Genomic DNA, 23242 nt, shown 5'->3' with positions numbered 1-23242 from the left:
AGTCATGTGCTTACACATAACAGACAACTTGGCAAAGAAACTATTTTAAATGATTTTAAATTGTATAAAATAGCATTTTTCTATCAAGATATTAGCATAAAATCTCCATGATGTACAGTGTGCCCTTAAGTTTGAGGAAGCTGGACAGTGTGGACAACTAAAGAAGTGACAGGTCTGAACAACTATCAACAGCTTCTGAAAGTCATATTCTTGAGAAATATCCCAAACAAATCAATGAAAGACCTGAAACAGCCTGAGAGATGCATCAGGCCCTTCAGTTCATCTGTCTGTTCACCCTCAGTGGAAAGGTGGCTGTCAAGAGGCTAATCTCTAGCGAGGGGAGATGGGGAGAAAAGGCTGAGGTATCCAAAATTAGACAAGAACTGGACTGAAAATCAGTGGCAACAGGTCTGATGAAGTGATGAATCCAAATGTACATTTTTGTATATTAAATTATTATCAGAGGAGAGCGGTACGACAGTGAGTGTCTACAGCCATCTGTGGAACAAAGCTGAGGCTAAATCATGGTTTGGAGTTGCATGTCAAGCAGTGGCGTCGAGAATTTTTATTTGCCAACATGTAATACCATCTGGAAAGGACCGTGTCTTTATTTCTGAGCAATGACATTGATACCAAACATATTGCCAATGCAGTAAAAGCATAGCAGGGTGAAAAACACACCTGAACACTACCAGTCATTGATTGGCCTCCTGCAACGTTATTGAAGCAGTTTGTTATCATCTTGACAGAGAACAGAACAAAAGGAAGCCAACATCCAAGTAAGAATCTCCTGAATCCTGAAGATCTATTTCTGAAGACTACTGAGATAAATTACAAGGAAGATACCTAAGAGATTTCAGGCTGTGTAGAAGAATAAAAGCAGTCATACCAAATTTTGACTTTAGTTAGAATTTTCAAATTACAGCATTTTCATCTATGTTTGCACGTATTTTAATAACTTGCTGAACCTATTTCCCATTTTCTTAGTAAAACACAAAGAAAGGATGAGTGGCTCAAGACTTTTGCACAGTACCGTAAAGATTATAAAAGTTTTTTCTGTTTTTCTAAAGAAAAGAAAAAAAAAAGAAAAAGTGACTATCACATCCACTTATTTGTAAGATTTTTTGTATTAAAAATAATAATTAATAATAATTACAATTTGTAATAACTAGTCATTTTAAGATATAATATAGTATAATATAATGTAATTTTAAAAACACACAAAAGAAAATCACGGAACAACAAACTCAAGACCATTTATCCCAGCTTGATATGGCATGCATGCCTCTTTCTAACGTTGCTACACACACGATGCACTCTGGAGTTCACTCGGAAAGATCTGAGGATAAATCATGGAGGTTGAAAGACGAATAATAAGCAGGAACATGAGAATGTTTATATCAAATATCAACCCTAATTTCCTTCGGGATTAATAAAGTATTCTGATTCTGATTCTGATTCTGATCAAAGTCTATATTTTGTGTTTGGCTGCTCTTATGTCACATGTTGGAGGTTTAGACTGAAAATATCTCTACATTTGAAATGCTTACAAGCTAAATAAGACTTTCCTACACAGGCTTTAAGATGATCTATATTAAAATCTGAGTCTTATTACAGCATTTTTATTAAACCCTATCATCTAATTGTTATATTACATAACAGTTTCTCACATTAGAATTCATATTCCTTTGTTTTAAAGTAATACATGAATCTTGAGAGAATTGCACAAAAAATGTTACTGAAACTTGTAGGAGCCTAAATATTTATTTATGTATTTATTTATTTATTTTTTACCATTTGGGGGCAGCAAAAACTCAACTTCGTGCTGATCTGATGAATTTAAGTCCAGTTTTTTTCCTCTTTGAGTTCTGATTTGTTCAATATCAGCTACAGAAGATAACACCTGAAAATACATTTGCTAAATGTTGCACAGCAGCAGCTGAAAACAACACTTTGAGAGCAGTGAACGAAAAGAGTAAAGCTACAGGTCAAAAAACTAAACAGTGAGCTTTTCTCAGCTTTTTTCCTTTGATGTATTCCAGAGTTTCCTGTAGAATTTTTTCTTAACAAATGGTAGATGATTGATTCATACTTATTTTATTTCGTTTTTGATATTTACTCATATGAGGATGCTTTTAGCATTAGGTGGGTCTGCGCAGTCCGTGCCACAGTGTGACGGGCTCCTGTGCCGTGTTGACCATGTCTATCCAGTGCTGCAGCTGAGGACCCCTAGAGTACATGAAGGGACCCAACACCACCACTCCCAGAGGGGTCGGAGGTTCTGAGAGGAAAAGAAACAGAACCAGTGAGAAATGTTATCTTCTGAAGATGCTGTTTTTACTTTTTTTTTTTTTTAAATAATAAATTCCTAAAAGGAAACATTTTTAAAAAGGGAAAAAAGAAGGCTTTTTCTGTTACACATAAACTTTGACTAAGAACCTTTATTTCCAATGGACAGTTTGTAAAAAAATACATAAAGCATTAAAGACAAATTAACAGTAATGCCAAACCTTGGACTCTCCAGACTGATAACATTTTATTAAATATGATTATACCTCTACTAATAAACAACTCAAAAAACTCAATAAATATAAATAATATAACTATAAACAAGAAACATGCTTTTCAGTATACTTGGAGCTTTTCTAACATTTTACTTCTTTAAAAGAAGCCCTAAAACACTCGACATTCTTTAAATGTCAGGTAGGTGAGGTCTTATTGTTATTGTCAGAAGTTATATGTCAGAAGTTAAAATTTTAAAATGACAAAGATGAGTGTTTGATGAAAAGCTTTTAATGCCTATCTTATGAAACACTGACACATTGATTATTTCCATTAAACTCCAAACAAAGTTTAGATCTGAAGTTCAGCCCATCCAACAGTCACCTGAGCGGACGCTGCTCGGCTGCTGCAGCTCAAACCTCACGGAGGCCTCGTCCAGGTGCTGAGGTCGCAGTTTAAAGGTCGTCCTGAAGTTGAAGTAGGGGTCATTTTCACCTTTCACCACACAGCTGTGCTTCATCTTCACCACCTGAGTGTGCTTTTGTAAGCTCACCTGGACACACACACCTTAGAAACACACACACGGGTGCTGTATTACCGGACATTCCTTTGGTCATAACCATATTTATCTCATACTTTCTTTCTTTTGTAGATAAACAGTGGATTTGTGTACTCCACACAAGCTCCATCCACAACCAAAAACCCCTCGTACCTGCGTCTGTGAGCAGCTGTATGCCTCGAGCCCTCAAAACCACCACTGAAAGGCGCTGCAGGGACGTACTGTAGCTGAGAGATATCTGCACATCCCCCAGCTCTGAACACTGACAAGCACAGCAATCATGAACTTTTAGCTTTGCACAGTGTGTGTGTGTGGTAAGTGATTGTTTGGTGTGTACCTGTGGGTCTTCCTCAGTCTCAAGGTCTCTCCAGAGCACCCTGCCAGCCTGACCGAACTCCCCCTCCAGAGAAAACAGCACCCTACCCACCACATGGCGTTTACCATCCTGCTCCACACTCAGCACACACACACTCAGGGTGCTGTGAAGGACACGCAACGCTGACACCTGTGGAGCCAATGTACTCATTCCTCAACATCAAAAAGCAGATTTCATTTATCCACAATATTTATCTGAGCTATGACCTCAGAGTCAGTCTTTCTCTGTGTACTGAATGAACTCTGATAAATTGTTGTTCTTAGTATTTAATCACTGCAGAATGGGAACAATACTGTTGCCAATACAGAAATTAGACCTTCACCCATGATTCTGAAGTCAAGTGTGAAATTGCACAGACTGCGTTCAGTTTTGTTGCTCCTAACTCCCAACGCTCCCTTTAAACTTTCAGAGAATGATATCCTTTGAGCATTTTACGATCATTATAAAAATTAAATTAGAAAAATCTCTGTGCCCATCTGACCCTCCATCTCTTCTTCCTCTCTCTCAGTGAGTGTATTACTCAGGACCTGGGTATCAGTATTTGTCCCCTTTCACATCTCCAGTCAAAACATTATAAAAACATAAATGATATCAGCTTTAAATAAAAGTTAAGGAAATCATTTTTTGTCTTTTCTTTTGTCTCTAAAGTTCTAACTTCTAGATGTGAACTTCTGGAAACTTTTCTGCCCTCACCTGGAAAATGAAGCAGTCGGTGAACTCGGGGTCTGGACCCGTGCCCCGGGCCTTGGCTTGACGGGGCCGCCTGTCATCAGGGAGAAGTCTGAGCTCCACCATCGTGACGTTGCCATGGAAACGTGGAGGGAGGTTGCTGAGGCGGAGCAAGAAGACCATGAGCTGTTCGCTGCTGTGTCGATACTCCACGGAGAAGCAGAGGCGGGAGGCCATGCCGGGAGGGGGGGCCACCACCTCATTTAGAGGAGGTACAGAGTAGAGACCAGCCAAAACCGTCCCCACTGGGTACCAGCCTGAAGGAAACAGCAAAATATCACAGTTTTTCTTAAACTTAATGAAAGCTATGTGATACTTTGGTGTAATTGTCAGGCCCAGGAGTGGCCCTGTTGGTTTGAAGGAGTGTAGGTGAGCTGGTCCACCCCAAAGCGCCACATCTGTCCAGACTGAAATGTCTTAACAACAATAATATCTTCTTCAGGTGATCGTAGGTGAATGCTCTTATTATCCTCTTATGTTTCCACAAGCATACAACCAGCACCAACAAAGTGGCTCTAACTGTCTTGATACGCTGTCATATAAAAAGAAGCAATGACCTACTCCTCACTGAGAGCGACCCACGATGAGCCAGTACGTCCCGCTGGGGATCCTCCTCCTCTTTCTTGTCCTGCTCGTTATTTTTCCGATCTCCATGGTTTTGTGTGATGAAGCGAGGAGGTAGAGTGAAAGCGATCTCACGGGACCTTCCACACATAGAGACAAATAATATTAAATGAGTGTTGAGTGGTGCTGCAACTGCCTTTAGCAAATAGCTGTCAGTGGTCAGAGATGTCAGTTAAATTCTGACTAAATTCCTCACAAACTGAAAATAATAGACGCTGTGCCTTATGTCAAAACGTTCTCACATAAAAAATCTTGGAAAAAAAGGGAAATATGGGCTATTAAACAACATCTGTTAAAAACTAGAAACAAGATCTAACAGATAAAGACTTAAACATATACTAGCAAATAGAAGATATGCTGGCTTTATGTCGTGAAATACATTTTTAATCTTTAGTCTATAAAGATTGATATTTTCTCAGTACTCATGGGCCCAATCTCAACCCAAATTGTTATAGTTTTGTCACTGAGTTTTAGTGTTAGTGTGCTGGCAAACACCTGCTGAAGAACTCAAATCTGCCTTAGTGATTCCTGCTACAGGAGTGTCTCCAGGACCACACAGATTCACAAGGACAAACCAATATGAGCCATAGTGTAATACTGGGAACCACCTGCAATCACTGATGAGGACTGTGTGATAAAGCGGAAAGCCCCTGAGTCTTATTAATATGTAATATTTTTTGAATCAATCAATTAATGCTTCAAGAGCCCATATGTAGATATTTTATGTAAAATGCTCACTAACGTGGCCCAGGAGCCCTGAGACACCAGGATCACTGGAGCAGAGCATGCCGGGACTGAAGGCACTGCAGAGAGCAGCTCTTCATACTGCATCTGCTCTTTTTTCCTCCTCCTTAGGTAGCACACTATCAGAATCAGCAGCAGCAACAGCAACAGGACACCCACAGACAGACCAACAGCAAGTTGTAACATGTGATCTGAACAAAACACAAAGAGGAGGAACGATAGGGTGTAATACAGGTGTATCACAGGCAGTAGGTTTAATCTAGATTCCTGCTCACCAGCCATGAAGAGGTCAGCTCCAACACGTGAATAACTTTTCTTTCCTTGTCAGCTTTGACTCAGACAGACTCACCAGGAATGAAGCTACTGCTTAGCATTCATTGTTAATGTGAGAGGTTACCGTTTGTGACTCTGCAGAGCTGTGAGGGTGCGACACATCTGGCTGGTTCCCATGCTGTTATATGCATGGCCGGATTAATCTCCTGAGGACCCACCGGGCAAAAATTTACCGTTGGGCTCCAGTGGAGCCTCAAATTAATTCTAAGTTAAATTAATTCACCAAACACCCAGAAACTAACTTGAGCTTTAGAGCGGAATTTATTTGTTAATTGTTTGCTTTGCATAAATTAAAAGATGAAACATTTAATACATGGTTTTGTCTCATTTTTTTCCTTGCAGAGAGACATTTTTTGTTGGGTTTGATGGTGCGGTCTGGTTTTAAGGATTTATTTTTGTTCTTGTTCATTGTCAGAACTGACAATGAATGCATGGATACAATGCAGGTTTTCTGTGTTAACTAGTTGACATTAACACAATTTTATAAAACAGCTGTGAAATAATTCAGCTGAAATGAAGTGTTAAAGCTAGATTTTGATGTGGAGTCCTACTGTAAGAAACGTTTCCTAATCATTTATAATATACATCAGTACTGGAAACTTACAATAAATTTTAGATCCATACAATTACACTGAGAAATTAGAGCATGGAGCGAAAACTGGGTCTTTTGTGATCCAGCTTAACCCTCTCAGGCTCAAATTAAACTTTTTGTTGCTAATGCACAACCAAGTCCTGCAGTGGTACTTCTGAGTAAAAAAAACTCATAAAATATGTATGTGGCAACGCCTGCCTTGAGAGGGTTAAAGACTGGCAACTACTGGCATTCATTAACTTCCTTAGTGAGCCATTGCTTCAGTTTTACACATGAAGGTCAGTTTCCCAACCATGACGAGCACCCAGTCATGCAAAATTGCAGATCTGGAAGAGTGTCCTCAAAAAACGTCAAGAAAAAAAACCCTGTTAATGTCATCAAGCTGTTAGCTGTGTTGTGGTAAATTATTCTTAGAATAAGTCAGGATATTTTGGTCTCAGCTGCATTTTTCTCTTGTTTGTGTCTCTCTTACTTAAGTGCTGAAGTGACTCTGCTGCTCTTAAAACAAGAGTACGTCTTCTGTTCTTTTGATCCTTTATTAGACTTTGAATCTGAGGGAACTTGTTTTATTCAAAGAATTATCCAACCTAGTGTCACTGGGGGTTCTGTAGTACCTCATAGCTAATATAAGAGTAGGGACAGTAAGGTCCATGAGATTTTGGGTAAAGGCAGGATTTTTGTGATTTCTCTGTACACCTCTACAGTTGAGTTTAAATCAAACAATCAGTATGTGACTCCCAGGCACCCTTAAGTATTCTCAAGGGGATAAAAAGCTGGTCCAATGTTCCAGCACCAGGACAAAAACCACATTGTTCCTCCTGAATCTGAGGTTCAACTGGTGAACCAGGGATTCATTTCGGAGTGACTGTAGCTCAGGAGGTAGAGCAGACCATCTACTAATCAAAAGGCTGGTGGTTGGTGAGTCTGCATGCCAAATACCCTTGGGCTAGATACTAACCGATTATCATTCAAAGTATGAATGTGTGTGAATGTCAGATAGAAAGCACTTGTGCATTTACGCAGAAAAAGCACTTCATACCCAAAGTATAAAGTGCTTTGAGTGCTCAAGTAAACTAGAAAAGCACTATATAAGAACCAGTTCATTTACCAATAACTATTCAACTCTTCTCCAGCACCCTGCCTCAGACTTTGCCGGGGGGGCAGACCATCTTAAAGATGGGAACCACCACGCCAGTCTTGGATAACCTTATCTACCTTATCTACCCCAGGGGCTCTGCCACTGAGCAGTTGTTTAACTGCATCAGTAACCTCACCCCAACAAGAAGCGGATGGTCACTCTCTTCCCCAGATTCTGGTTCCATTGCAGAAGGCAAGGCAGTGGGATTGAGGAGTTCCTCAGTGTTCCTTTAACTGCCTGATTACATTCTCAGTTGAAATCAGCAGCATCCCACCCCACTATATACAGTTTGATTAGAACATTGCTTTACCCTGAAATGAAGATCTTGTGGAAAGGGCCTCTGCATTGCCCTAAAATGTGGTATCAACATTCATGGTATCAGGTAGGTGACTCTGACTGATTTTAATGAAAACACCCGACTTTACCTTTGTAACCATTAGGAGCTCAAAGTTTTTACGCATTCTGTAAAATATATCTCTCGACTGGTTGACTTTCCCACATAATTAATTTAAACATCTATATGATTTCCTTTGCTCATACAATAGTCTGCACACACATACAATGGTGGTCATGACAGCTGGCCTGACCTTAACTCAGAATCAAAATAAGCCACTTGCTTACCCACTGATCACTTACACACACGCATTCATCCACACGCTCAGACTGCTCAGAGATTGGACGGCAGCTAATAAGATGACCGTTAATCCTCTGGGCTAAAGGTAGAGTAATGGCCCCCTCTGTTTCCCCCGCACGTGAACATACCAAAGAACTCAAATTCACAAAAGGAAATCATCACATTTACACCGATGCCAGCTTCAAATGAAGTCCAGCTAAGACAGAGAGGAAGATTAAGCTTGAGCAAATTGACAGCAGACAGACACAGAGTGTGAAGCTGTGGGTTGTTTTAATGCTAGAGACAGCAAGGGTGATCTTATTAAGAAGTGAGGGAGGAAGAGAGGGGAAGGAATGAGGGGAGGAAGGAAAGACACCATTTAGGGCTACCCGCTCTGTGGCATGGCAGAGGCTAAAACAGGACATAACTTGTGAACTTAAAGGTAGGACTTTACTATTTGTTTTTTTCTGTCTTATGTAATACTGTTTTGTTTATGTGAATAACCATTATGGGTAACTAAGAGTTTATGTTGGACAGATTAGGTATTCTGGGTACCATCGGGTCAGTTGTGGTCTAAATACTACTAGGTCAGTTTGGGACAGAGCTGGACAAAGCCAGCTAGGTAGTGAAATAAGAATGCAGGCTTTTTTTTTTTTTTTTATCAGAAATAGTAGCATTATAGTTATGAATCATGAATGAATAGAAGAAAAAAAGAGGAAAAGCATGAACAAATCAAAGATTTAAAAAAGGTTGATTGTAATTTATTCTAAACTCCACCATCCACTGTAGTTATCATTCTTTGTCTCTTTCGGGTCTTTGTTAAATGAGTCCCAAACAGGCTTTGTAGTTCTGTCTCAAACAATTTACCCTTTGTCTCGTTGACCAAATAATCTGGATTGTGTAATCTTATTTGGCTAATCTGGAGTGCCTGCGGATGTGTGGGGGTGAGCATATACGTGCACTCACTGTGAGCATCGGCCTTCTCATCCAAGTCTTAGCATGCATTTCCTAAACTGTTGAATTTAGTTTTAGTAAGGTGGTCAGATGTGATGTTTTCAATAATGAACTGTATCATGTGACATTATGACAATCTGCAGCTTCCCTCGACTGTGGAGCTGTACAAGTATCAAACTTGGTACCTGTAAGGGGGCTAAGCACATAAAACTAGAGTTACACCCACTACCTACTTTTTTGAGTGGTTAGTTGGGGAACAATTTCTCTACCTCTCTACTAGAATCAACTTGCTACTTGTTTTAACCTACATATCCATGAATTTAAACTGTAATTTGAGTATGACACCATAAATAATACACATTGTTCCAAACAACCTTAGTCTGCTATGCCTGCAAATAGCTTTTTGACTGATGACCAATGACTTTTACTAACTGAATGTTTAAATCATCATAAAAGTGTCCTGACATCACTGCACAGAGTTGTTAATTATTGTTGAAAATTCTGACATTTAACACTGAAATGTTTGATTAAGAAACACACACAAGACTAGTTCAATTCAATTCAATTCAACTTTATTTATACAGCACCAAATCACAACAACAGTCGCCTCAAGGTGCTTTATATTGTAAGGTTGACCCTACAATAATACATACAGAGAAAAAACCCAACAATCATATGACACCCTGTGAGCAAGCACTCTGGCGACAGTGGGAAGGAAAAACTCCCTTTTAACAGGAAGAAACCTCCGGCAGAACCAGGCTCAGGGAAGGGCGGGGCCATCTGCTGCGACCGGTTGGGGTGAGAGAAGGAAGACAGTAGTTTCAACTATTTATAAGAAAAATAATCAAAATATAGTAAAGTGACTTTGGGCAATCAACAGGGTATTTAGTCATGTGTAAACTATTACGTTGCAAAAATAACCTTCCCAACAATGGTGATACTGTATGTCAGTATTGTGTCATAGAAGTGTTGCTGCTTCCCTCTTAGTGGCCAATACTTTTGCATCAATGAAAAACAGTGAATTAATGTTAAAAGGTGTGTCTTCCCAAACAGGTTAGTGCCGTTACCATGGCGAGGGCTGGGCGCCCTGCATCTGAGAGCTACCAGCCAGCTTGCTTTTCTGTCAGTCAGTCGCTCTCTTACTCCAGTGGAGCTCCAAAGGTGGTGGATGAAGATGATCAGGCACCGATTTTCTCCCTCTCTAAGAGCTCCATGGATGTTTTAATGGCTGCAAGTCTGCCACACAAGCGTGATCCAGCGTGGACCAGACTGGACCTGAGGCGCAGCTCAAGCACAAACACCCACTATGAGCAGAACTCCGTGACGCTGCAGCCGCTGCACGCTTACATGTGGCAACACGTCAACACCACCAACAGCCACCAGTTAGCACCCACAACCAATAATGTTGACATCGATAGCTCTCCTGCTCTCAGCGAGCATTGGGTTTCCAACATGCAGCGATGGAGCGGGTGTAGCGGTAGCACACATAGCCGCAGCAGCACTCCGGACACAGTTGTGTCATGCCCCTCCAGTCTCATCCATGAAGCCACTTGTTCTGCAGCACCAGATTCTCCGATGTCCAAACTGACCTCTCCAGAAACCACACCCTCACCGTTCATCTCCCCGCTCAACACGCCTACTTTACCACCTTTACCACTGAACTCACTGCAGCAGGAAGATTTACTAGAACCTTCACCTACATTCTCATCCCCAAAGATTGACAACTCTTCAAGCTTTCAGTCCCACTCTCCTGAAACACTCCAGCTCACCAGCACAGAAGATGAAGGCTTCTTGGAGAATAATTCCCTTTCATTTCAGTTCCCTTCCCCAATCCTGTCCTCTGTTAGTTTAGATGAAGCAGGAGTGTCTTCAAATCCCGAATGCCTTGTTGATGACGTGATAGAACCGCTGTCTAGCCCTACAGGAATACTGGAGGGTGAAGAAGCAAGAAGCCCTGTGCAAATGCTTAGCTACCTGACACCTGATTCTCCAAAGCAGCAGTCAAAAATAGGACCATCTGTCTGCTATCTTGAGCTGCCGTGGCAGCCAGAACAAATCTGTGCAGCAGGTCGAGGTTGGGGGTCACCACTTGTCTCTTCCCTGAGTGACTCACGGCTGGGTGACACTTGCAGGTGCTGCTTAAATGCCAGAGAGGGCACTGAAAGGGCCATGAAGGTAGAGCTGTTCAGGCAAGAAGCTCCAACGGTGTCACAGCCAGTAATGGCAGATGCAGCTGTGCAGACGGTCTCTCCTGTTGGCTCATGGTGGGACCTCAAGAGGAACATTTCCACATCCAACATGGGGTCCCATTCTATCTTGGGCTCGCCACCTGGATCCAGACTGAACCTGAAGTCTTCAGCAGGGTCTAACTCCAATCTAGTATCAGCATCTTCCAGCATGTTCCCAGTTAGCAGTGCAGAGGAGGAGGAAAAACAAGTCGAAGACCCTGCATTGGAAGTTACCTCTGTTTCTTCACATGATCTGGAGAGCAGGAGGCCGTGTCTGAAGATTCAGGCAGAGGATAGGGATGAGCTAGGTGGAAGGAGGAGCAGTATGAAGCAGGTGCAATGGGATGAGGATGGTATGACATGGGATGTTCATGGGGCATCTGTGGACCCTGAAGAGCTGAACACAGCCATACTAAAACATCTGGAAAGCAAGAACAGCCCAGAACCGCCAAGACGTTCCTCAAAGAAGAAGAAAGCACCTAAACCTCCTCAAAACCTTGATATCACTGTGTCCCCTAAGAATGAAGGAACAGCAGAAGCAGAACAGGGTAGAGAAGAAGAGCAGGAAGGAGGGGGAAATAAGATAGAAATAGAAGAAGCTTCACAGAAAAAGAGCACAGCAGAAGATGACAAAGAAAAAGAAGATGAGCAAGAGATTTGTGGAGAGGAAGGCAGCCACCATTCTAAGTCCCCCTCATCTGGGAATGGACACAGCCGGAAGAAGAATGTGTTAAGGTCACTGAGGAGGCCAAGATGGTGTGGAGCCTCCACAAAGGCAGATGACTAATATAGCGGGCTAAATTAAATCTATGATAACTAATTAAATCCTCAGGTTGCACAATATTCATAACCTTGGATTGAAGCTGAAAAAGTTTCAGAGTTCTGTTCAGCTCTATTCTAGACTTTCTGTCAGCATGTTTTCTGTTATTAGGTACATCTTTCAACAGGTGCAACATTAGTAATGTTTTCCTCTCTCACTGGTATTCACTGTTTAGTTGAAGATAGATGTAACTCTGCTAAACTTTTCATAAATGTTAACAGTCATCACTAAAACTTGTTCCTGTAGATGTAAAATAAAATATTGGTGTCCATTGCTGAAATTCTTTGGTTTGAGAGTGATTACTACAAATGAGCAACACAATGGACATAAGGATCAGAAGTGAAGGGTAAGAGTTTTCTCTGTGCAAAGACATGCTTTTTGGGTTCATTCGTCATTCTAAATTGAATCTAAGTATTTTTTATGTGTCTTATTGAATTCACAGCCTCAGACATCTGTGAGACCCAAGTCGGGATATTTTCCACACTCTCCTTCAGACATACTCGTACTACTGGAAAAACTCTGTTGTTTAGGTCAGGGAGTTTCCTTGATGTAGCCTTTAGCAAGGCAGTACACACGTTGTCCACTGGTTGGCAGTGAATGCATTATTATTCTCACACCACTACAATCTGACATTACTTTGACTTTGTACAAGAGAATTGGCGTGCTACCATAAGACCAGTTAATGTCTGATCCACTTGGCCATTTGTATTTTCAAATGCACCGCTGTGGGTAAAGTCAAAAGTACATGTGTGAAAACAGCCTGTTAGCCCTTTGAAGGTTTCGTAACTGTCCAGGGCTCTAGCCTCACTGAGCCCTAGTGTAATAACCAGATCAGAAAAGAGATTGATGGATGGATTGATGTTCCTACACACATTGGAGTTGGGGGCCAGTCGAACTATTGCCCAACTCTTTTTGCTTAGTTTGCTTAGTTCAAGCAAAATAAATACATACATTGACATTTCACTGCAAATAAATGTTATGTACTGGGCAGGTTGCTGGTTACCAACCACTCCGCACATTATGACTTTAATAAACACAACAAAGGAATATACACGGTAGCTAAGTTAGCTCTCTGCACAAATATGTGTTTTATGTTATTAAGCACGAATCCCTTAAAAATGTACTTTTGTACGTTTGTGTTAAAACTATGAATGCACAAATGTGTTTGTAAATGGGTTTTATTATTTAAAAAGTGCTACCTGGAGTAAAGGTCTGAGTCCTTCAAAACCTATTACAAAAATCTTCAACAACAGCAACAACAACAAAATAATAAAATGAAAATGTTTCAGAAATACACATTTTATAATTTTGGTCTCTTTGCTAAAATGTGTAATTGTTTGGCTACTTTGTTGTTTGAACTTTTGAAGCAACACGTCACCTCACTCAACTCGTTCACTGCGGGGGGAAAAACACACATACAAAGTTCAACTGTATGTAAACTTGGTGAACCACAGTTGTGAGTTTTGGCCATTCAGGCATTGCCATTCAGATGAGCAGGCACATTCTCTCTCATTCACCAAGGGTAAAAAGGCTCAGCTCACTAGTGGCTTCTACTGCAGTTATTGTTGTCATATTTTCACAGATCTGGATTTGTGTGTAGAAGGAGCAGGAGGGTCACTTGTATTTTTATGAAAATTGATAAGCCAATAAGTTTAGGTGACATAAACACATGAACACGTTGTTGTTAATATTTGGGTGAACCGACTGTAGTAGAATCAATAATGGTTCTTTAAAGCTGATATATTTTGTGCTATTTAAAATTTCGTAAAATTTAATAAAGATGTAAAGTATTCAAACACTTGTGGCTTTTAACGTCCTTCACCAAAATACCCACGAGGTGAGTGACAATTCAAAAATAAACCTAGCAGCTCTGTGAGGCTGGAAGTGTGATTTGGCACACAAGTGCAAATAACAGTCAAGGTCCATTCACAAATGAATAGGAAAGCAACCCTCTCAGCCACCAGAGAAGACCTCAATATAGGAGCTCAAACTGCTTTCCCACCAGAAAGGTGACGTCCCCCCCCCCGCCTCCAAACCATCATGGCAGATGGCTGCAACTCTCAGACCTGGTTCTGATGGAGGTTTCTTCCTGTAAAAAGAGAGGTTTGCAAAACTATTAAAATTATAGATAATGCTATCGTTAGTTCAACAGATATTTAAATGTAAAGCAGTGGAATTTTGACCTGATTGTGGACGTTATGATCGGGAAGTTGACGTAGGAATCATCCTCTGTGAAAAATTCATGTTCACACAAAATATTATGCCAGTCTAGCCAAAAGCTATGGGTTTATTTTTTATGTATTTCTGTAAATAGTAAGAAATGAATTTAATCTTATTGAAAATTTGTATGTGTAAGAAAACCTGAAAATCTAAAAACCTAAAAATGAGAACAACTGAAATATTTGACATCTCTTCACAATGATGTTGACAGCGTGAGATCTGTTACGTGTTCTAGCTGACCAGAGTAAAAGTTTGTTTGAGTTTATATGAGTCACTCATACACTGGGTGCTGTATTTTGTCCTCTAGAATCCACCCCAGTTTTTATTTTCCCACTACCAGTTTTGAGGGACACTACTAATCATAGGAGCTCAAGGTAAAAACATGTTTTCTTCTGGGTCATGTTTACACAGTGAGAACTACACTGGTTATTTGGAATACCAGTTTCTCTAAATAGTCCACATGCAGAGATAAAGGTCATTTTCAGGTCACTATGTCACTGCTTTAAGTCACGTGACATGATGTGATGTTTGTTTGCATACAGTACTATGTTGTCTTTGTCTTGCATGCAAATTAGTGTCATGTGAGCAAACTATATGTGTGTGAAAGTGCTGATGGGACCACCCAAAATCCCCTGTTTTTCATTTACAGTAGAAACTCCAAAGCTAGAGGAGAACTATCCAGCGCTCAGCCTTTGTTGTGACACGGCTCATTGTCCCTGGAGCTGTGTTGTTTTTGCGTGTGTGTGTACCAGTTTATGTACATCTGCATGTGCTTGGTATAAAAAGCGTGGAACGCAGGCCGGCCGGTGATTCTCTGGAAGACGATGGCTGTACCAGGACCTCCTCTGCTTCTGCTGCTGTCTCTGTTGCTGCCGCTGCTGTTGAGCAAGGCGTCCCTGCCTGCAGCTGCATACACACTCACCTCTGAACGACAGCCACAGCATAAAATCCTTCACCTGGGTGAGGACTTGAAAACACTTCTAAATATGAGGAAAACAAAATATTTGGTGCTCATATTTTCTGCCTTTCTCTTTTTAGACTGGCCTAAGGATTGTGGTATGGCCCACTTCAAGCCCAACATGGCTGAAAGGATTGTGTCTGGGAATGAGGCCAGGCCTCACTCTTGGCCCTGGCAGGTTTCTTTGCAGGTAAACCTCTTTGACGTGGCTCAGTATTCAAAGAATCTGGAGGTCTTACATTGACCTAAAAAGGTCATATCAGTTCTAGACTGTAACTAATCATTATTTTCATTATCATTTTAAGTGATATGTCTAACCTATCTGTATTCTTAAGGAGAATTCAATTGTGGTTTAGGGATGGGAATTTTAGGAGCTTCTGAGAATCACTGGTTTATTCAGAAGTGCCCATGAAAAGCCTTTAAAGCACACAGTCTTCACTTTTATTGTCATCTCAAGTAATATTAATCTGCCAAATTGGCTGAAAACAGTCAAAAGTCATAGATGACCTGAACATTTAGCCAATTATCCAGCACATGCCTTCCACCCGGAACTACATAATTTTTAGACTCTAATTTCCACTCAGGTTTTGGACCACCACACAAGGAGGAAAAATCACAAACAAATTTACTTGATCAGCAGATGCAGTTTTGTTTCTGATTCGCACTCCAACCAGGCGAGACAGATGGTCGCCCACTCGGAATTTGGAGACTCTCCTCTTTACTGTAGCCAATTGCTGCTCACAAGAGAAACTGATGAGTTTCTTTATGTAATATTCAATTTATTTGCTCTGGAACTTCTTTGCAGAACGTAGTATTTAAAATTTACATTTACATTTATTAGTGATGAGAGAAACATGTATGACTAGGCTCATTTTTTAAAAAATAAGGAAAGCCAGTTAATTTCAGTATCTGAGCGGTAAGAAGCCACATTTTTTGAGCTGGTTGTTTCTCACAGGTTCGGCCTAGAGGAAGTAAACAGTACATTCATGTCTGTGGAGGCACTCTCATCCACAAGACCTGGGTCCTTACTGCTGCTCACTGCTTCCAAAAGTAAGAAAACATTTAGTACACTTATAATTTCATGCTTATACCAATTAAACAACTACACAAAAACTACATGTGTTTTTCATCTATCAGGGGTAAAGCTGAGGATGCTGGGAGCTGGAGGATTGTCCTGGGGAAGCACCAGCTGAAGCGTTCAGAGACAGCAGAGAGGATTATCCCGGTGAAGAGGATCTACCGGCACGAGAACTTCCGCTATCCCGCTCACAGCGAGCTGGACTACGACATTGCCCTGGTTAAGTCTGCCACAGATATCGTCCCCTCAAACTTCATCCGCTACGCCTGCCTGCCGCGCAAGCAGACCAGCCTCAAACCAGGACACTACTGCTGGGTGACCGGCTGGGGAGACACCCGGGGTGAGTAGTGCAGAAAGGTACTGAGATGCTGTGCAATGATAGAACTTTGAGCTTAAATCTTAAAAGCAACTTAATGCCTTTTTTAGGAAAATTGCTAGGGTCTAGGGTTATTGGTAGAGGGTTAGTGGTAGAGGAACAGCAAGACCTTTTTAAAGAACGATCACGTTTGGTATAATAGGCTAAATATTTTTAGCCTTCTATCTCAGATTCCACAACAGAGCTGGTGCTTTAAGGGATGTCAGAAGTATTCATCCACCGAAGAAAATGTCCATTGATATAATGTAAACACAGCTAAAAAGTCAAGAAGAGCAGAAAGACGTTAAGAGATATAATTTCTTAAATCATGTCATTTTTCAGGTGGGAAGGAGAACGTGTCTCTGGCAGAAGCCCTGAATCAAGCCCGTCTACCAATCATTGATTTCAAAACCTGTCGGCAGAAGAAATTCTGGGGAGACCGCGTCCGAGACTCCATGATCTGCGCTGGGTTCAGAGACACTGAGGATCCACCAGCTGCATGCCAGGTAGGACTAAACTTTTAACTATCCTGAAGTCAAATTTCATCCACCAGACTCAATTCTCACCTCATCTTCCAACACCTGTCTCCATCCTCCTTTCTCAGGGTGACTCTGGCGGTCCTCTGCTGTGCCAGCTGGACCGGGACCGCTGGGAGGTGCACGGCGTGGTGAGTTTCGGCCCCATCGGTTGCACTGTGGAGAACAAACCCAGCGTCTTCACCCGCACCGTCGCCTACATCCCCTGGATCGAGGCAACGCGCATCAGGGACTTCTTCCTGCACTGAGCGCTCGCAGCAAGCATAAGCTCTGCCGTTAAATGTCCGACGTCTACAGACAGTCTCACAGCCAGTTCTTTCCACTCCATGATGTTAATTCATGTTCTGAATGCGTTGTCATCTTCTTACAGTATATACTTATACTCTGGTGAAGCACTGCATAGTACACACTGCTCACCACCTTTTACATCCAATCTCATTTATGCAATAAAATTGGTTAAAAGCAAAACCTCTGAACACCTCCTTTGTTTTGTTTTTTTAATCTATAATACAGTGGGTTTGATGGACACATTAACAGCATACACTTCAAGGTACAGTTTACAGTGATTTCTTCTTCCACAGTGGGCCAGAAGCCAATACGTTTCAATAAATAGAAGAGTAAACTGACCCCAAGGCTTCCCTCTGACTGCAGGTCTGAGCTGTTCTTCTATTACAGAAGAGTCTTTCAGTCCAACATGAATCAGAACATGAATCTGTTGTTATTCAAGGGCTAAACAACACGACAGATGTTGGAGGTCATCTTACAAATTGACTCACTGAACCCAAATATCATGGGTGTTTAAAATCTAGCGTAACATTAACAATCATCACAAAAAGTCATATTTTTATACCGCATCCTCACAGAGTGCTCTCATTACTGATCAGATCAGTGACAGGAACACCTCAGAGAATCAACATAAATGAAAGGAGAACTGTCACTAGACGGTCTACGTCTGGATTTCATTTTAATTCAGTTCAAAACTTTTCCAAGACACATCTCATAGTTCCCAGAATGCTCCTGGAAAACAGCTATGATGGGAAACCAGTGAACTGCGACCAATTCGCACCATGAAAAAACCCCCAAAAAATCAAACAAAAATGAAAAAAAAGAAAAAGCCTTTGACCAGAGTCTAATGCCTTTTAGCGCTGTGGTTAAAGGCTGTGTCCTCAAAATATTTGGCCCTAATGTTGAAGCAGCTGTGTGGGGGAGTTTAGTACAGCCTCGATGAAGGAGAGCCGGTGATATGGTCCCAGTTGTTGTAGAGAGCGTAAGCACCAGACAAGGCTAAACCGACCAGACCTCCACGGGCTACGCCCTTTAATCCACCTGAGAAAACAAACAGAGTGAGTCATACAGCTTAACATGCATCACAATAATCATTTTAATTACAGTAAACAATAATTGCCTCAGCTTAGCCAAAGTACCAGGTGGGCAAAGATAAACCTAATACTTCAAACAGCATGAAGTAAATTAATAACACAAAGTTTAGGTGCTTTCCAAAGGTAATCTCAGTGCCTGCGCATTCACTGTACTGCCCTTTGTAAGTCACAACATGCCCACACAACATTTATACAGCATAAGATGAAAAAGTCAGTGCAGTATTAATGATTACGACATGTGGTTCAAAATTTAGCCTCGATTTAATATAAAAGAATCCCTGCTAATAGCTTTTCAAATAAGAGAATATGAACACTGTATGTGCCACATTTAACAAATTCTTTTGAACAAACTATCATTTTAATAGGATTTTAAACGTCTGCTAACTGACAACTTAAACCAGCATCCTCACTGGCCCTTTTATTTAGTACACCTGTTCACCTGCTTGTTAACACAACTGTCTAATCCGCCAGCTGAATGGCAACAGTCACCAGATCTCAATCCAACAGACCACCTAAGTGGTGAGTCATCGTGGAAGTGCAGCTGACAAATGCACAGCAACTGTGTGATACTATCATGTCAGTGTGGACTAAAATCTCCAGGACATTGTTGAATCGATGCCATGAACAATTAAGGCAGCTCTGAAAGTAAAATGGGGTCCAAGTCTGTACTGGCAAGGCTTACCTAACAAACTGAGCATTTCCATACATGTTTGCGTTTACTTTGATTATGTTGTCACCCATTTCGTAAACAAGGACCTAAGAAATTTTCAGTCTTTATCAAACTGCAGAGCAAAATAAATGACAAATAACTGATGAACACCAACATTGGTAAATGCCACTTTGCTTGCTGACAGCCTGATATTTGCTAAAACTAATGTTTGTATCATTTATTGGTAAAAACTAATATTTAAAAGGTTAAAAACACACCGAGGTACATTAATATACATTAATGCCAGATATAAAGTAGAAGCAGAAAAAAGGAAAAGACACCAACCGCCGGATTTAAAGAGCATCCCCGTTAATGTCCCAGCAGCCACTGTGTTGATATCGTCTTCTGCTCCTCTGGCTTTCTCTATTGCAACACCAAAAGCACTATACAGCAAGGCTGCAGTGACATAAAGAAAAACAAAATAATTAAAGTATGATTATATACTGATTTAGAAAACTTAAAATACTGCAAATACATCCATCCATTTAAATCAGTAACACTAAGATCTTCCAACCATGGGATTCATAGATATTCTTGTTACAGTAACACCTCTACATCATTTTTTTTAAGTAACAATAAAGCTTTACCAATAGAGCCCAGAGTGTTGGCCCATGAAGCGCCCTGCCTTGTCACCATGTTGAGAATCCTGCGGAGGGAAGATAAACATTTGAACAATGTGCAACCCAAATCCAAGCGTAAAACCATTCGATAAACTGAATTCTGTAACCAAACTTACTGTACGTTACGTGGTTTGGACCATGCCATGTCTCTGGTCTCCTTCAAGCCCATTCTAAGGCCATTTAAAGCCCCGAATGTCGCCCCTGCATTTCAAACAAGGATGCAGAACAGGTCAACAAAGGGTCAGTGAAAGAATTATTTCACACCAAAGTCACCATCATGCTTTGGTTTTAATAAATAAAATTGACAGACTTATATGCCATTAACTGTGTGTGTTCTTGTTGCATTTGTGTTTCTATGCCCACACTTTATGTCTGTCTCTTGTGTTTTTGTTGTTTTGTTTTTTAAACATAGCTGAAGCTCAAGGTCTGGAAGATAACCAAAACTGTCACCCTCATATGACAGGAAATTGGTTAGCACGTTCAGGAACAACCTAGGAACCACCAAGGTTCAAGCCTACCATGAACTGGAAACCGAAACATTAGCCTCACTGTCAAAAAGTCAAATTCAATGTAAAAGCCAGTTTTACATTACCATGGGCTGAGAAAGTGCCAACCATGAAAGATCCCCTGCTCCAAAAACCTTCAAGCTCGTCTTAAATTTGCAGTTACCCATATGAACATATCTGTGAATGTTACATGAATATGTTCCAAAGTTACAGACTCTGCTTAAAAGCCAGGTCCATGCGGGAAACAACAAATAAACTCTGTCAATTCTGCCAAGAAGTGTCATCAAATATCCAGCCACAGTTATACCAGAAGCTTGTTGACGGAAACCAAAAGCATCTGATCCAGGTGGAACTTGCTAACCAAATAATAGTTGGTATACTATATTTGAGCCTCTACGTGTAATTTAGACTCTGTCAAAAATAAATTAAATCTTGATTTCATTAAAGATGTATGCAGTGCAATCATTCCTCCTTTATGTAATCTTCTGACCACAGCTGTCGCTCTCAACAGGAAAAAATGTAGATCAATTGGACAGACAAAACAAGGACATCAACATACTTCTACTTAGTCTGTACTATACAGTACTTTAATTTGTATTTCCAAGTCATATTCAGCATTAAACCCGTTTTGTCAGTGTACCAGTTTCTTACCAGTCATGCAGGAGCCTCCGATGGTAAAGAAAGCCAATTCAAATCTTCCTCTTGTCTTATTGGCCCCTGTAGGTAAGATGAATTCATCTGTGTCCTAAAACACAAGATTCAAACAGTGATGCCCGGAAAAAAAATCCAAAACATTCTCACTCACAGCAAAGAAAAGGAGACAGACTCAGCTTTACCTGAACCAGATAACGTGGGTCCACGTTCAGATAAGGGGACAAAGGGCTCATTCCAGTCACTGTAATGTAAACGATCAATTATCGACTGAGTTGATTTTTCAGATACTGAATGACAGTACAGCAACACTGAAGTAATGTAACAGCAGCTAGCATCACAGTTAGATTGCATGACACTTACGTGGGACACCTGCGAGCTCTGTGTTGGAGTATTGAGGTGCACCCCCTCCAAAAAGACTCCCCAGGCCTGCTTTAACTCCCCCTGATCCTTGTGAGTTGTTATCCATGCTTGGATAAATGTTCCGAGTGTCAAACAGGAGGCTGAAGGGGAGCTGCTACAGCAGCCGACTGGCTAACGTTAGCAAGATATGTCGAAACCCTTAAGCTATTAGACAAACGTATATCAGACGAGCTCCTGAATTCACTGCTGCCAGAAGGAAACGTCAACACAGGTCGTATTTGTTGGTCTTGCTGGATTTTTGGAGCGAAAACTACGTCTTTTTTGCTTCGATATTACCAATCTCGCGTTATCGTCATGCCTCTGACCTCCAGCAGCACGCTCCGCCGTAAAGCGATGACCGGTGCTGCACTGTCGTTACGTCATCAAAACCCACAGTAACTTGTGAAAAATGAGAGAAAAAATCGGCTCAGACTTATTTTTAACACCAAAAAGTTCGTACTACTGCGTATCTATTAGTGATAAGTCGACTAAAAAGTCTTTCTGATGTCGTTAATAAAACCACGGTTTTACGACAGTTCAACGGATCTGGGATCTGTTGACTTAACTGAAGGGCAAACTTGAGGAGCAGGCAGAGCATAAAAAACTGACTGCAGGGTAGTTGTGGACACGAGATCCTTTTAACCCTTTATAGGGTATGGAAATTCTGAATTTCAACCCTATAGAGATCATATAATATAATAATATATGTAATATTCTGATAAATCAGAATTCTGATGAATCAGAATATTACATATACCAGTGACAGACTTTATGATACTTTGTGAAACTACTGTAAGGTCGTAGTATCCAATAAGACAATGTGGTTATTATGGTATATATTTACATACAAACCTGCATATCACCAGTCACAGCCAACTGCTTCATGGTACTTGGTGAAGCTGTTGTAATCTCAAGTAAGATAATTTGGCAAATGATTTATACATTTCTTCAAATATTTAAGTTAATGTAAGTTCAGTCACACAGTTTTGTATAAACCCAAATATGTTATGTTATTCTCTTGCATAGTACTGAATAGGCAAGCTTCCATACAAGAGCCAAGTAGACCACTGCAAAAAGAAACAAGAAAAAAAAATAGATCTACCAAAAACGAAATGATAAAATATTGACACAGAAATTTTAAATATATAATACAAAGTGAAAAAACATTAGAACTACTGGTGGTACAGTTTTTTTTCTTACATGTAATGAAATCAAAATTAAGTAAATCACAAATATTGAATTACTAAATCGTTTTTAGCATTAATAAGACTAACAGGGAAAATAAACACCAATATATCCAATTTAAGTATAATAAAAACTGCTAAAAGGTTTTAAAAAAAAAAGTAAAATTACACATATTTAATTATTACAGCCTGAAAATGTCTGTAATACGAAATAAGTACGGTTCACAGATCCATCCGGTGTATGTCAAAAAATGTTCTTACCATTGCTTGCACTAGTTTCAGGTGAACAGGGCCTGTGATCAAATAAGGTGCCACCATTTTTATGCCACAAAAAATAGAACAACTTACCACTGTTAGTTTCAATGTTATGACCGCAGGTGTGGGAGTAGGTAGGGGGTAGAAAAATCCAATTTCCTGAAAGAACGCTGAGGT

At 40.6% G+C, this 23242-nt stretch overlaps 4 protein-coding genes across 4 annotated transcripts; 2 read left to right on the top strand and 2 right to left on the bottom strand.

Moving 5' to 3' along the window:
• Window positions 1–2141: 2141 nt before the first annotated feature.
• Window positions 2142–5723, bottom strand: syt15 (synaptotagmin XV). The gene is made up of 7 exons (XM_084936852.1): window positions 5533–5723; window positions 4728–4870; window positions 4131–4423; window positions 3399–3566; window positions 3215–3323; window positions 2887–3069; window positions 2142–2281 (listed from the first exon to the last, which is right to left on the bottom strand). The coding sequence occupies exons 1-7, from the start codon at window positions 5718–5720 to the stop codon at window positions 2142–2144; spliced, it is 1224 nt and encodes a 407-aa protein (XP_084792978.1). The 5' UTR covers window positions 5721–5723.
• A 2700-nt stretch (window positions 5724–8423) lies between these two features.
• LOC146381336 (uncharacterized) lies at window positions 8424–13090 on the top strand. The gene is made up of 2 exons (XM_084938663.1): window positions 8424–8652; window positions 10218–13090. The coding sequence occupies exon 2, from the start codon at window positions 10233–10235 to the stop codon at window positions 12177–12179; it is 1947 nt and encodes a 648-aa protein (XP_084794789.1). The 5' UTR covers window positions 8424–8652; window positions 10218–10232; the 3' UTR covers window positions 12180–13090.
• Window positions 13091–15074: 1984 nt separating this feature from the next.
• LOC146381335 (elastase-1) lies at window positions 15075–17820 on the top strand. Its single transcript, XM_084937327.1, has 6 exons — window positions 15075–15392; window positions 15471–15580; window positions 16346–16440; window positions 16528–16808; window positions 17166–17329; window positions 17428–17820. The coding sequence occupies exons 1-6, from the start codon at window positions 15257–15259 to the stop codon at window positions 17605–17607; spliced, it is 966 nt and encodes a 321-aa protein (XP_084793453.1). The 5' UTR covers window positions 15075–15256; the 3' UTR covers window positions 17608–17820.
• Window positions 17821–17842: 22 nt separating this feature from the next.
• Window positions 17843–21999, bottom strand: timm23a (translocase of inner mitochondrial membrane 23 homolog a (yeast)). The gene is made up of 7 exons (XM_084937328.1): window positions 21588–21999; window positions 21410–21468; window positions 21225–21318; window positions 20184–20268; window positions 20035–20093; window positions 19733–19843; window positions 17843–18685 (listed from the first exon to the last, which is right to left on the bottom strand). The coding sequence occupies exons 1-7, from the start codon at window positions 21691–21693 to the stop codon at window positions 18570–18572; spliced, it is 630 nt and encodes a 209-aa protein (XP_084793454.1). The 5' UTR covers window positions 21694–21999; the 3' UTR covers window positions 17843–18569.
• Between the last annotated feature and the right edge of the window lie 1243 nt (window positions 22000–23242).

This window comes from Perissodus microlepis, chromosome 8 (genome assembly GCF_051167445.1).
Source record: "Perissodus microlepis isolate ML-2025 ecotype Zambia chromosome 8, ASM5116744v1, whole genome shotgun sequence".
Classification (NCBI taxonomy): Eukaryota; Metazoa; Chordata; class Actinopteri; order Cichliformes; family Cichlidae; genus Perissodus; species Perissodus microlepis.
The sequence above is the reverse complement of the archived record's forward strand: the minus strand, read 5'-3'. Positions and strand labels throughout refer to the sequence as shown.

Excerpts from the sequence above, each read along its gene's own strand:
- LOC146381336 (XM_084938663.1), top strand. The coding sequence starts at position 10,233 with ATGGCGAGGGCTGGGCGCCCTGCATCTGAGAGCTACCAGCCAGCTTGC.
- syt15 (XM_084936852.1), bottom strand. The coding sequence starts at position 5,720 with ATGTTACAACTTGCTGTTGGTCTGTCTGTGGGTGTCCTGTTGCTGTTG. Across the intron at positions 3,567-4,130 it reads CCGACTGCTTCATTTTCCAG|GTGTCAGCGTTGCGTGTCCT; the intron begins GTGAGGGCAGAA and ends TTGGCTCCACAG. Across the intron at positions 2,282-2,886 it reads GCCGAGCAGCGTCCGCTCAG|AACCTCCGACCCCTCTGGGA; the intron begins GTGACTGTTGGA and ends TTTTCCTCTCAG.
- LOC146381335 (XM_084937327.1), top strand. The coding sequence starts at position 15,257 with ATGGCTGTACCAGGACCTCCTCTGCTTCTGCTGCTGTCTCTGTTGCTG. Across the intron at positions 15,393-15,470 it reads GCATAAAATCCTTCACCTGG|ACTGGCCTAAGGATTGTGGT; the intron begins GTGAGGACTTGA and ends TTCTCTTTTTAG. Across the intron at positions 17,330-17,427 it reads ATCCACCAGCTGCATGCCAG|GGTGACTCTGGCGGTCCTCT; the intron begins GTAGGACTAAAC and ends CTCCTTTCTCAG.
- timm23a (XM_084937328.1), bottom strand. The coding sequence starts at position 21,693 with ATGGATAACAACTCACAAGGATCAGGGGGAGTTAAAGCAGGCCTGGGG. Across the intron at positions 20,269-21,224 it reads CGGAGGCTCCTGCATGACTG|GGGCGACATTCGGGGCTTTA; the intron begins GTAAGAAACTGG and ends TTTGAAATGCAG. Across the intron at positions 19,844-20,034 it reads CAACACTCTGGGCTCTATTG|CCTTGCTGTATAGTGCTTTT; the intron begins GTAAAGCTTTAT and ends ATGTCACTGCAG.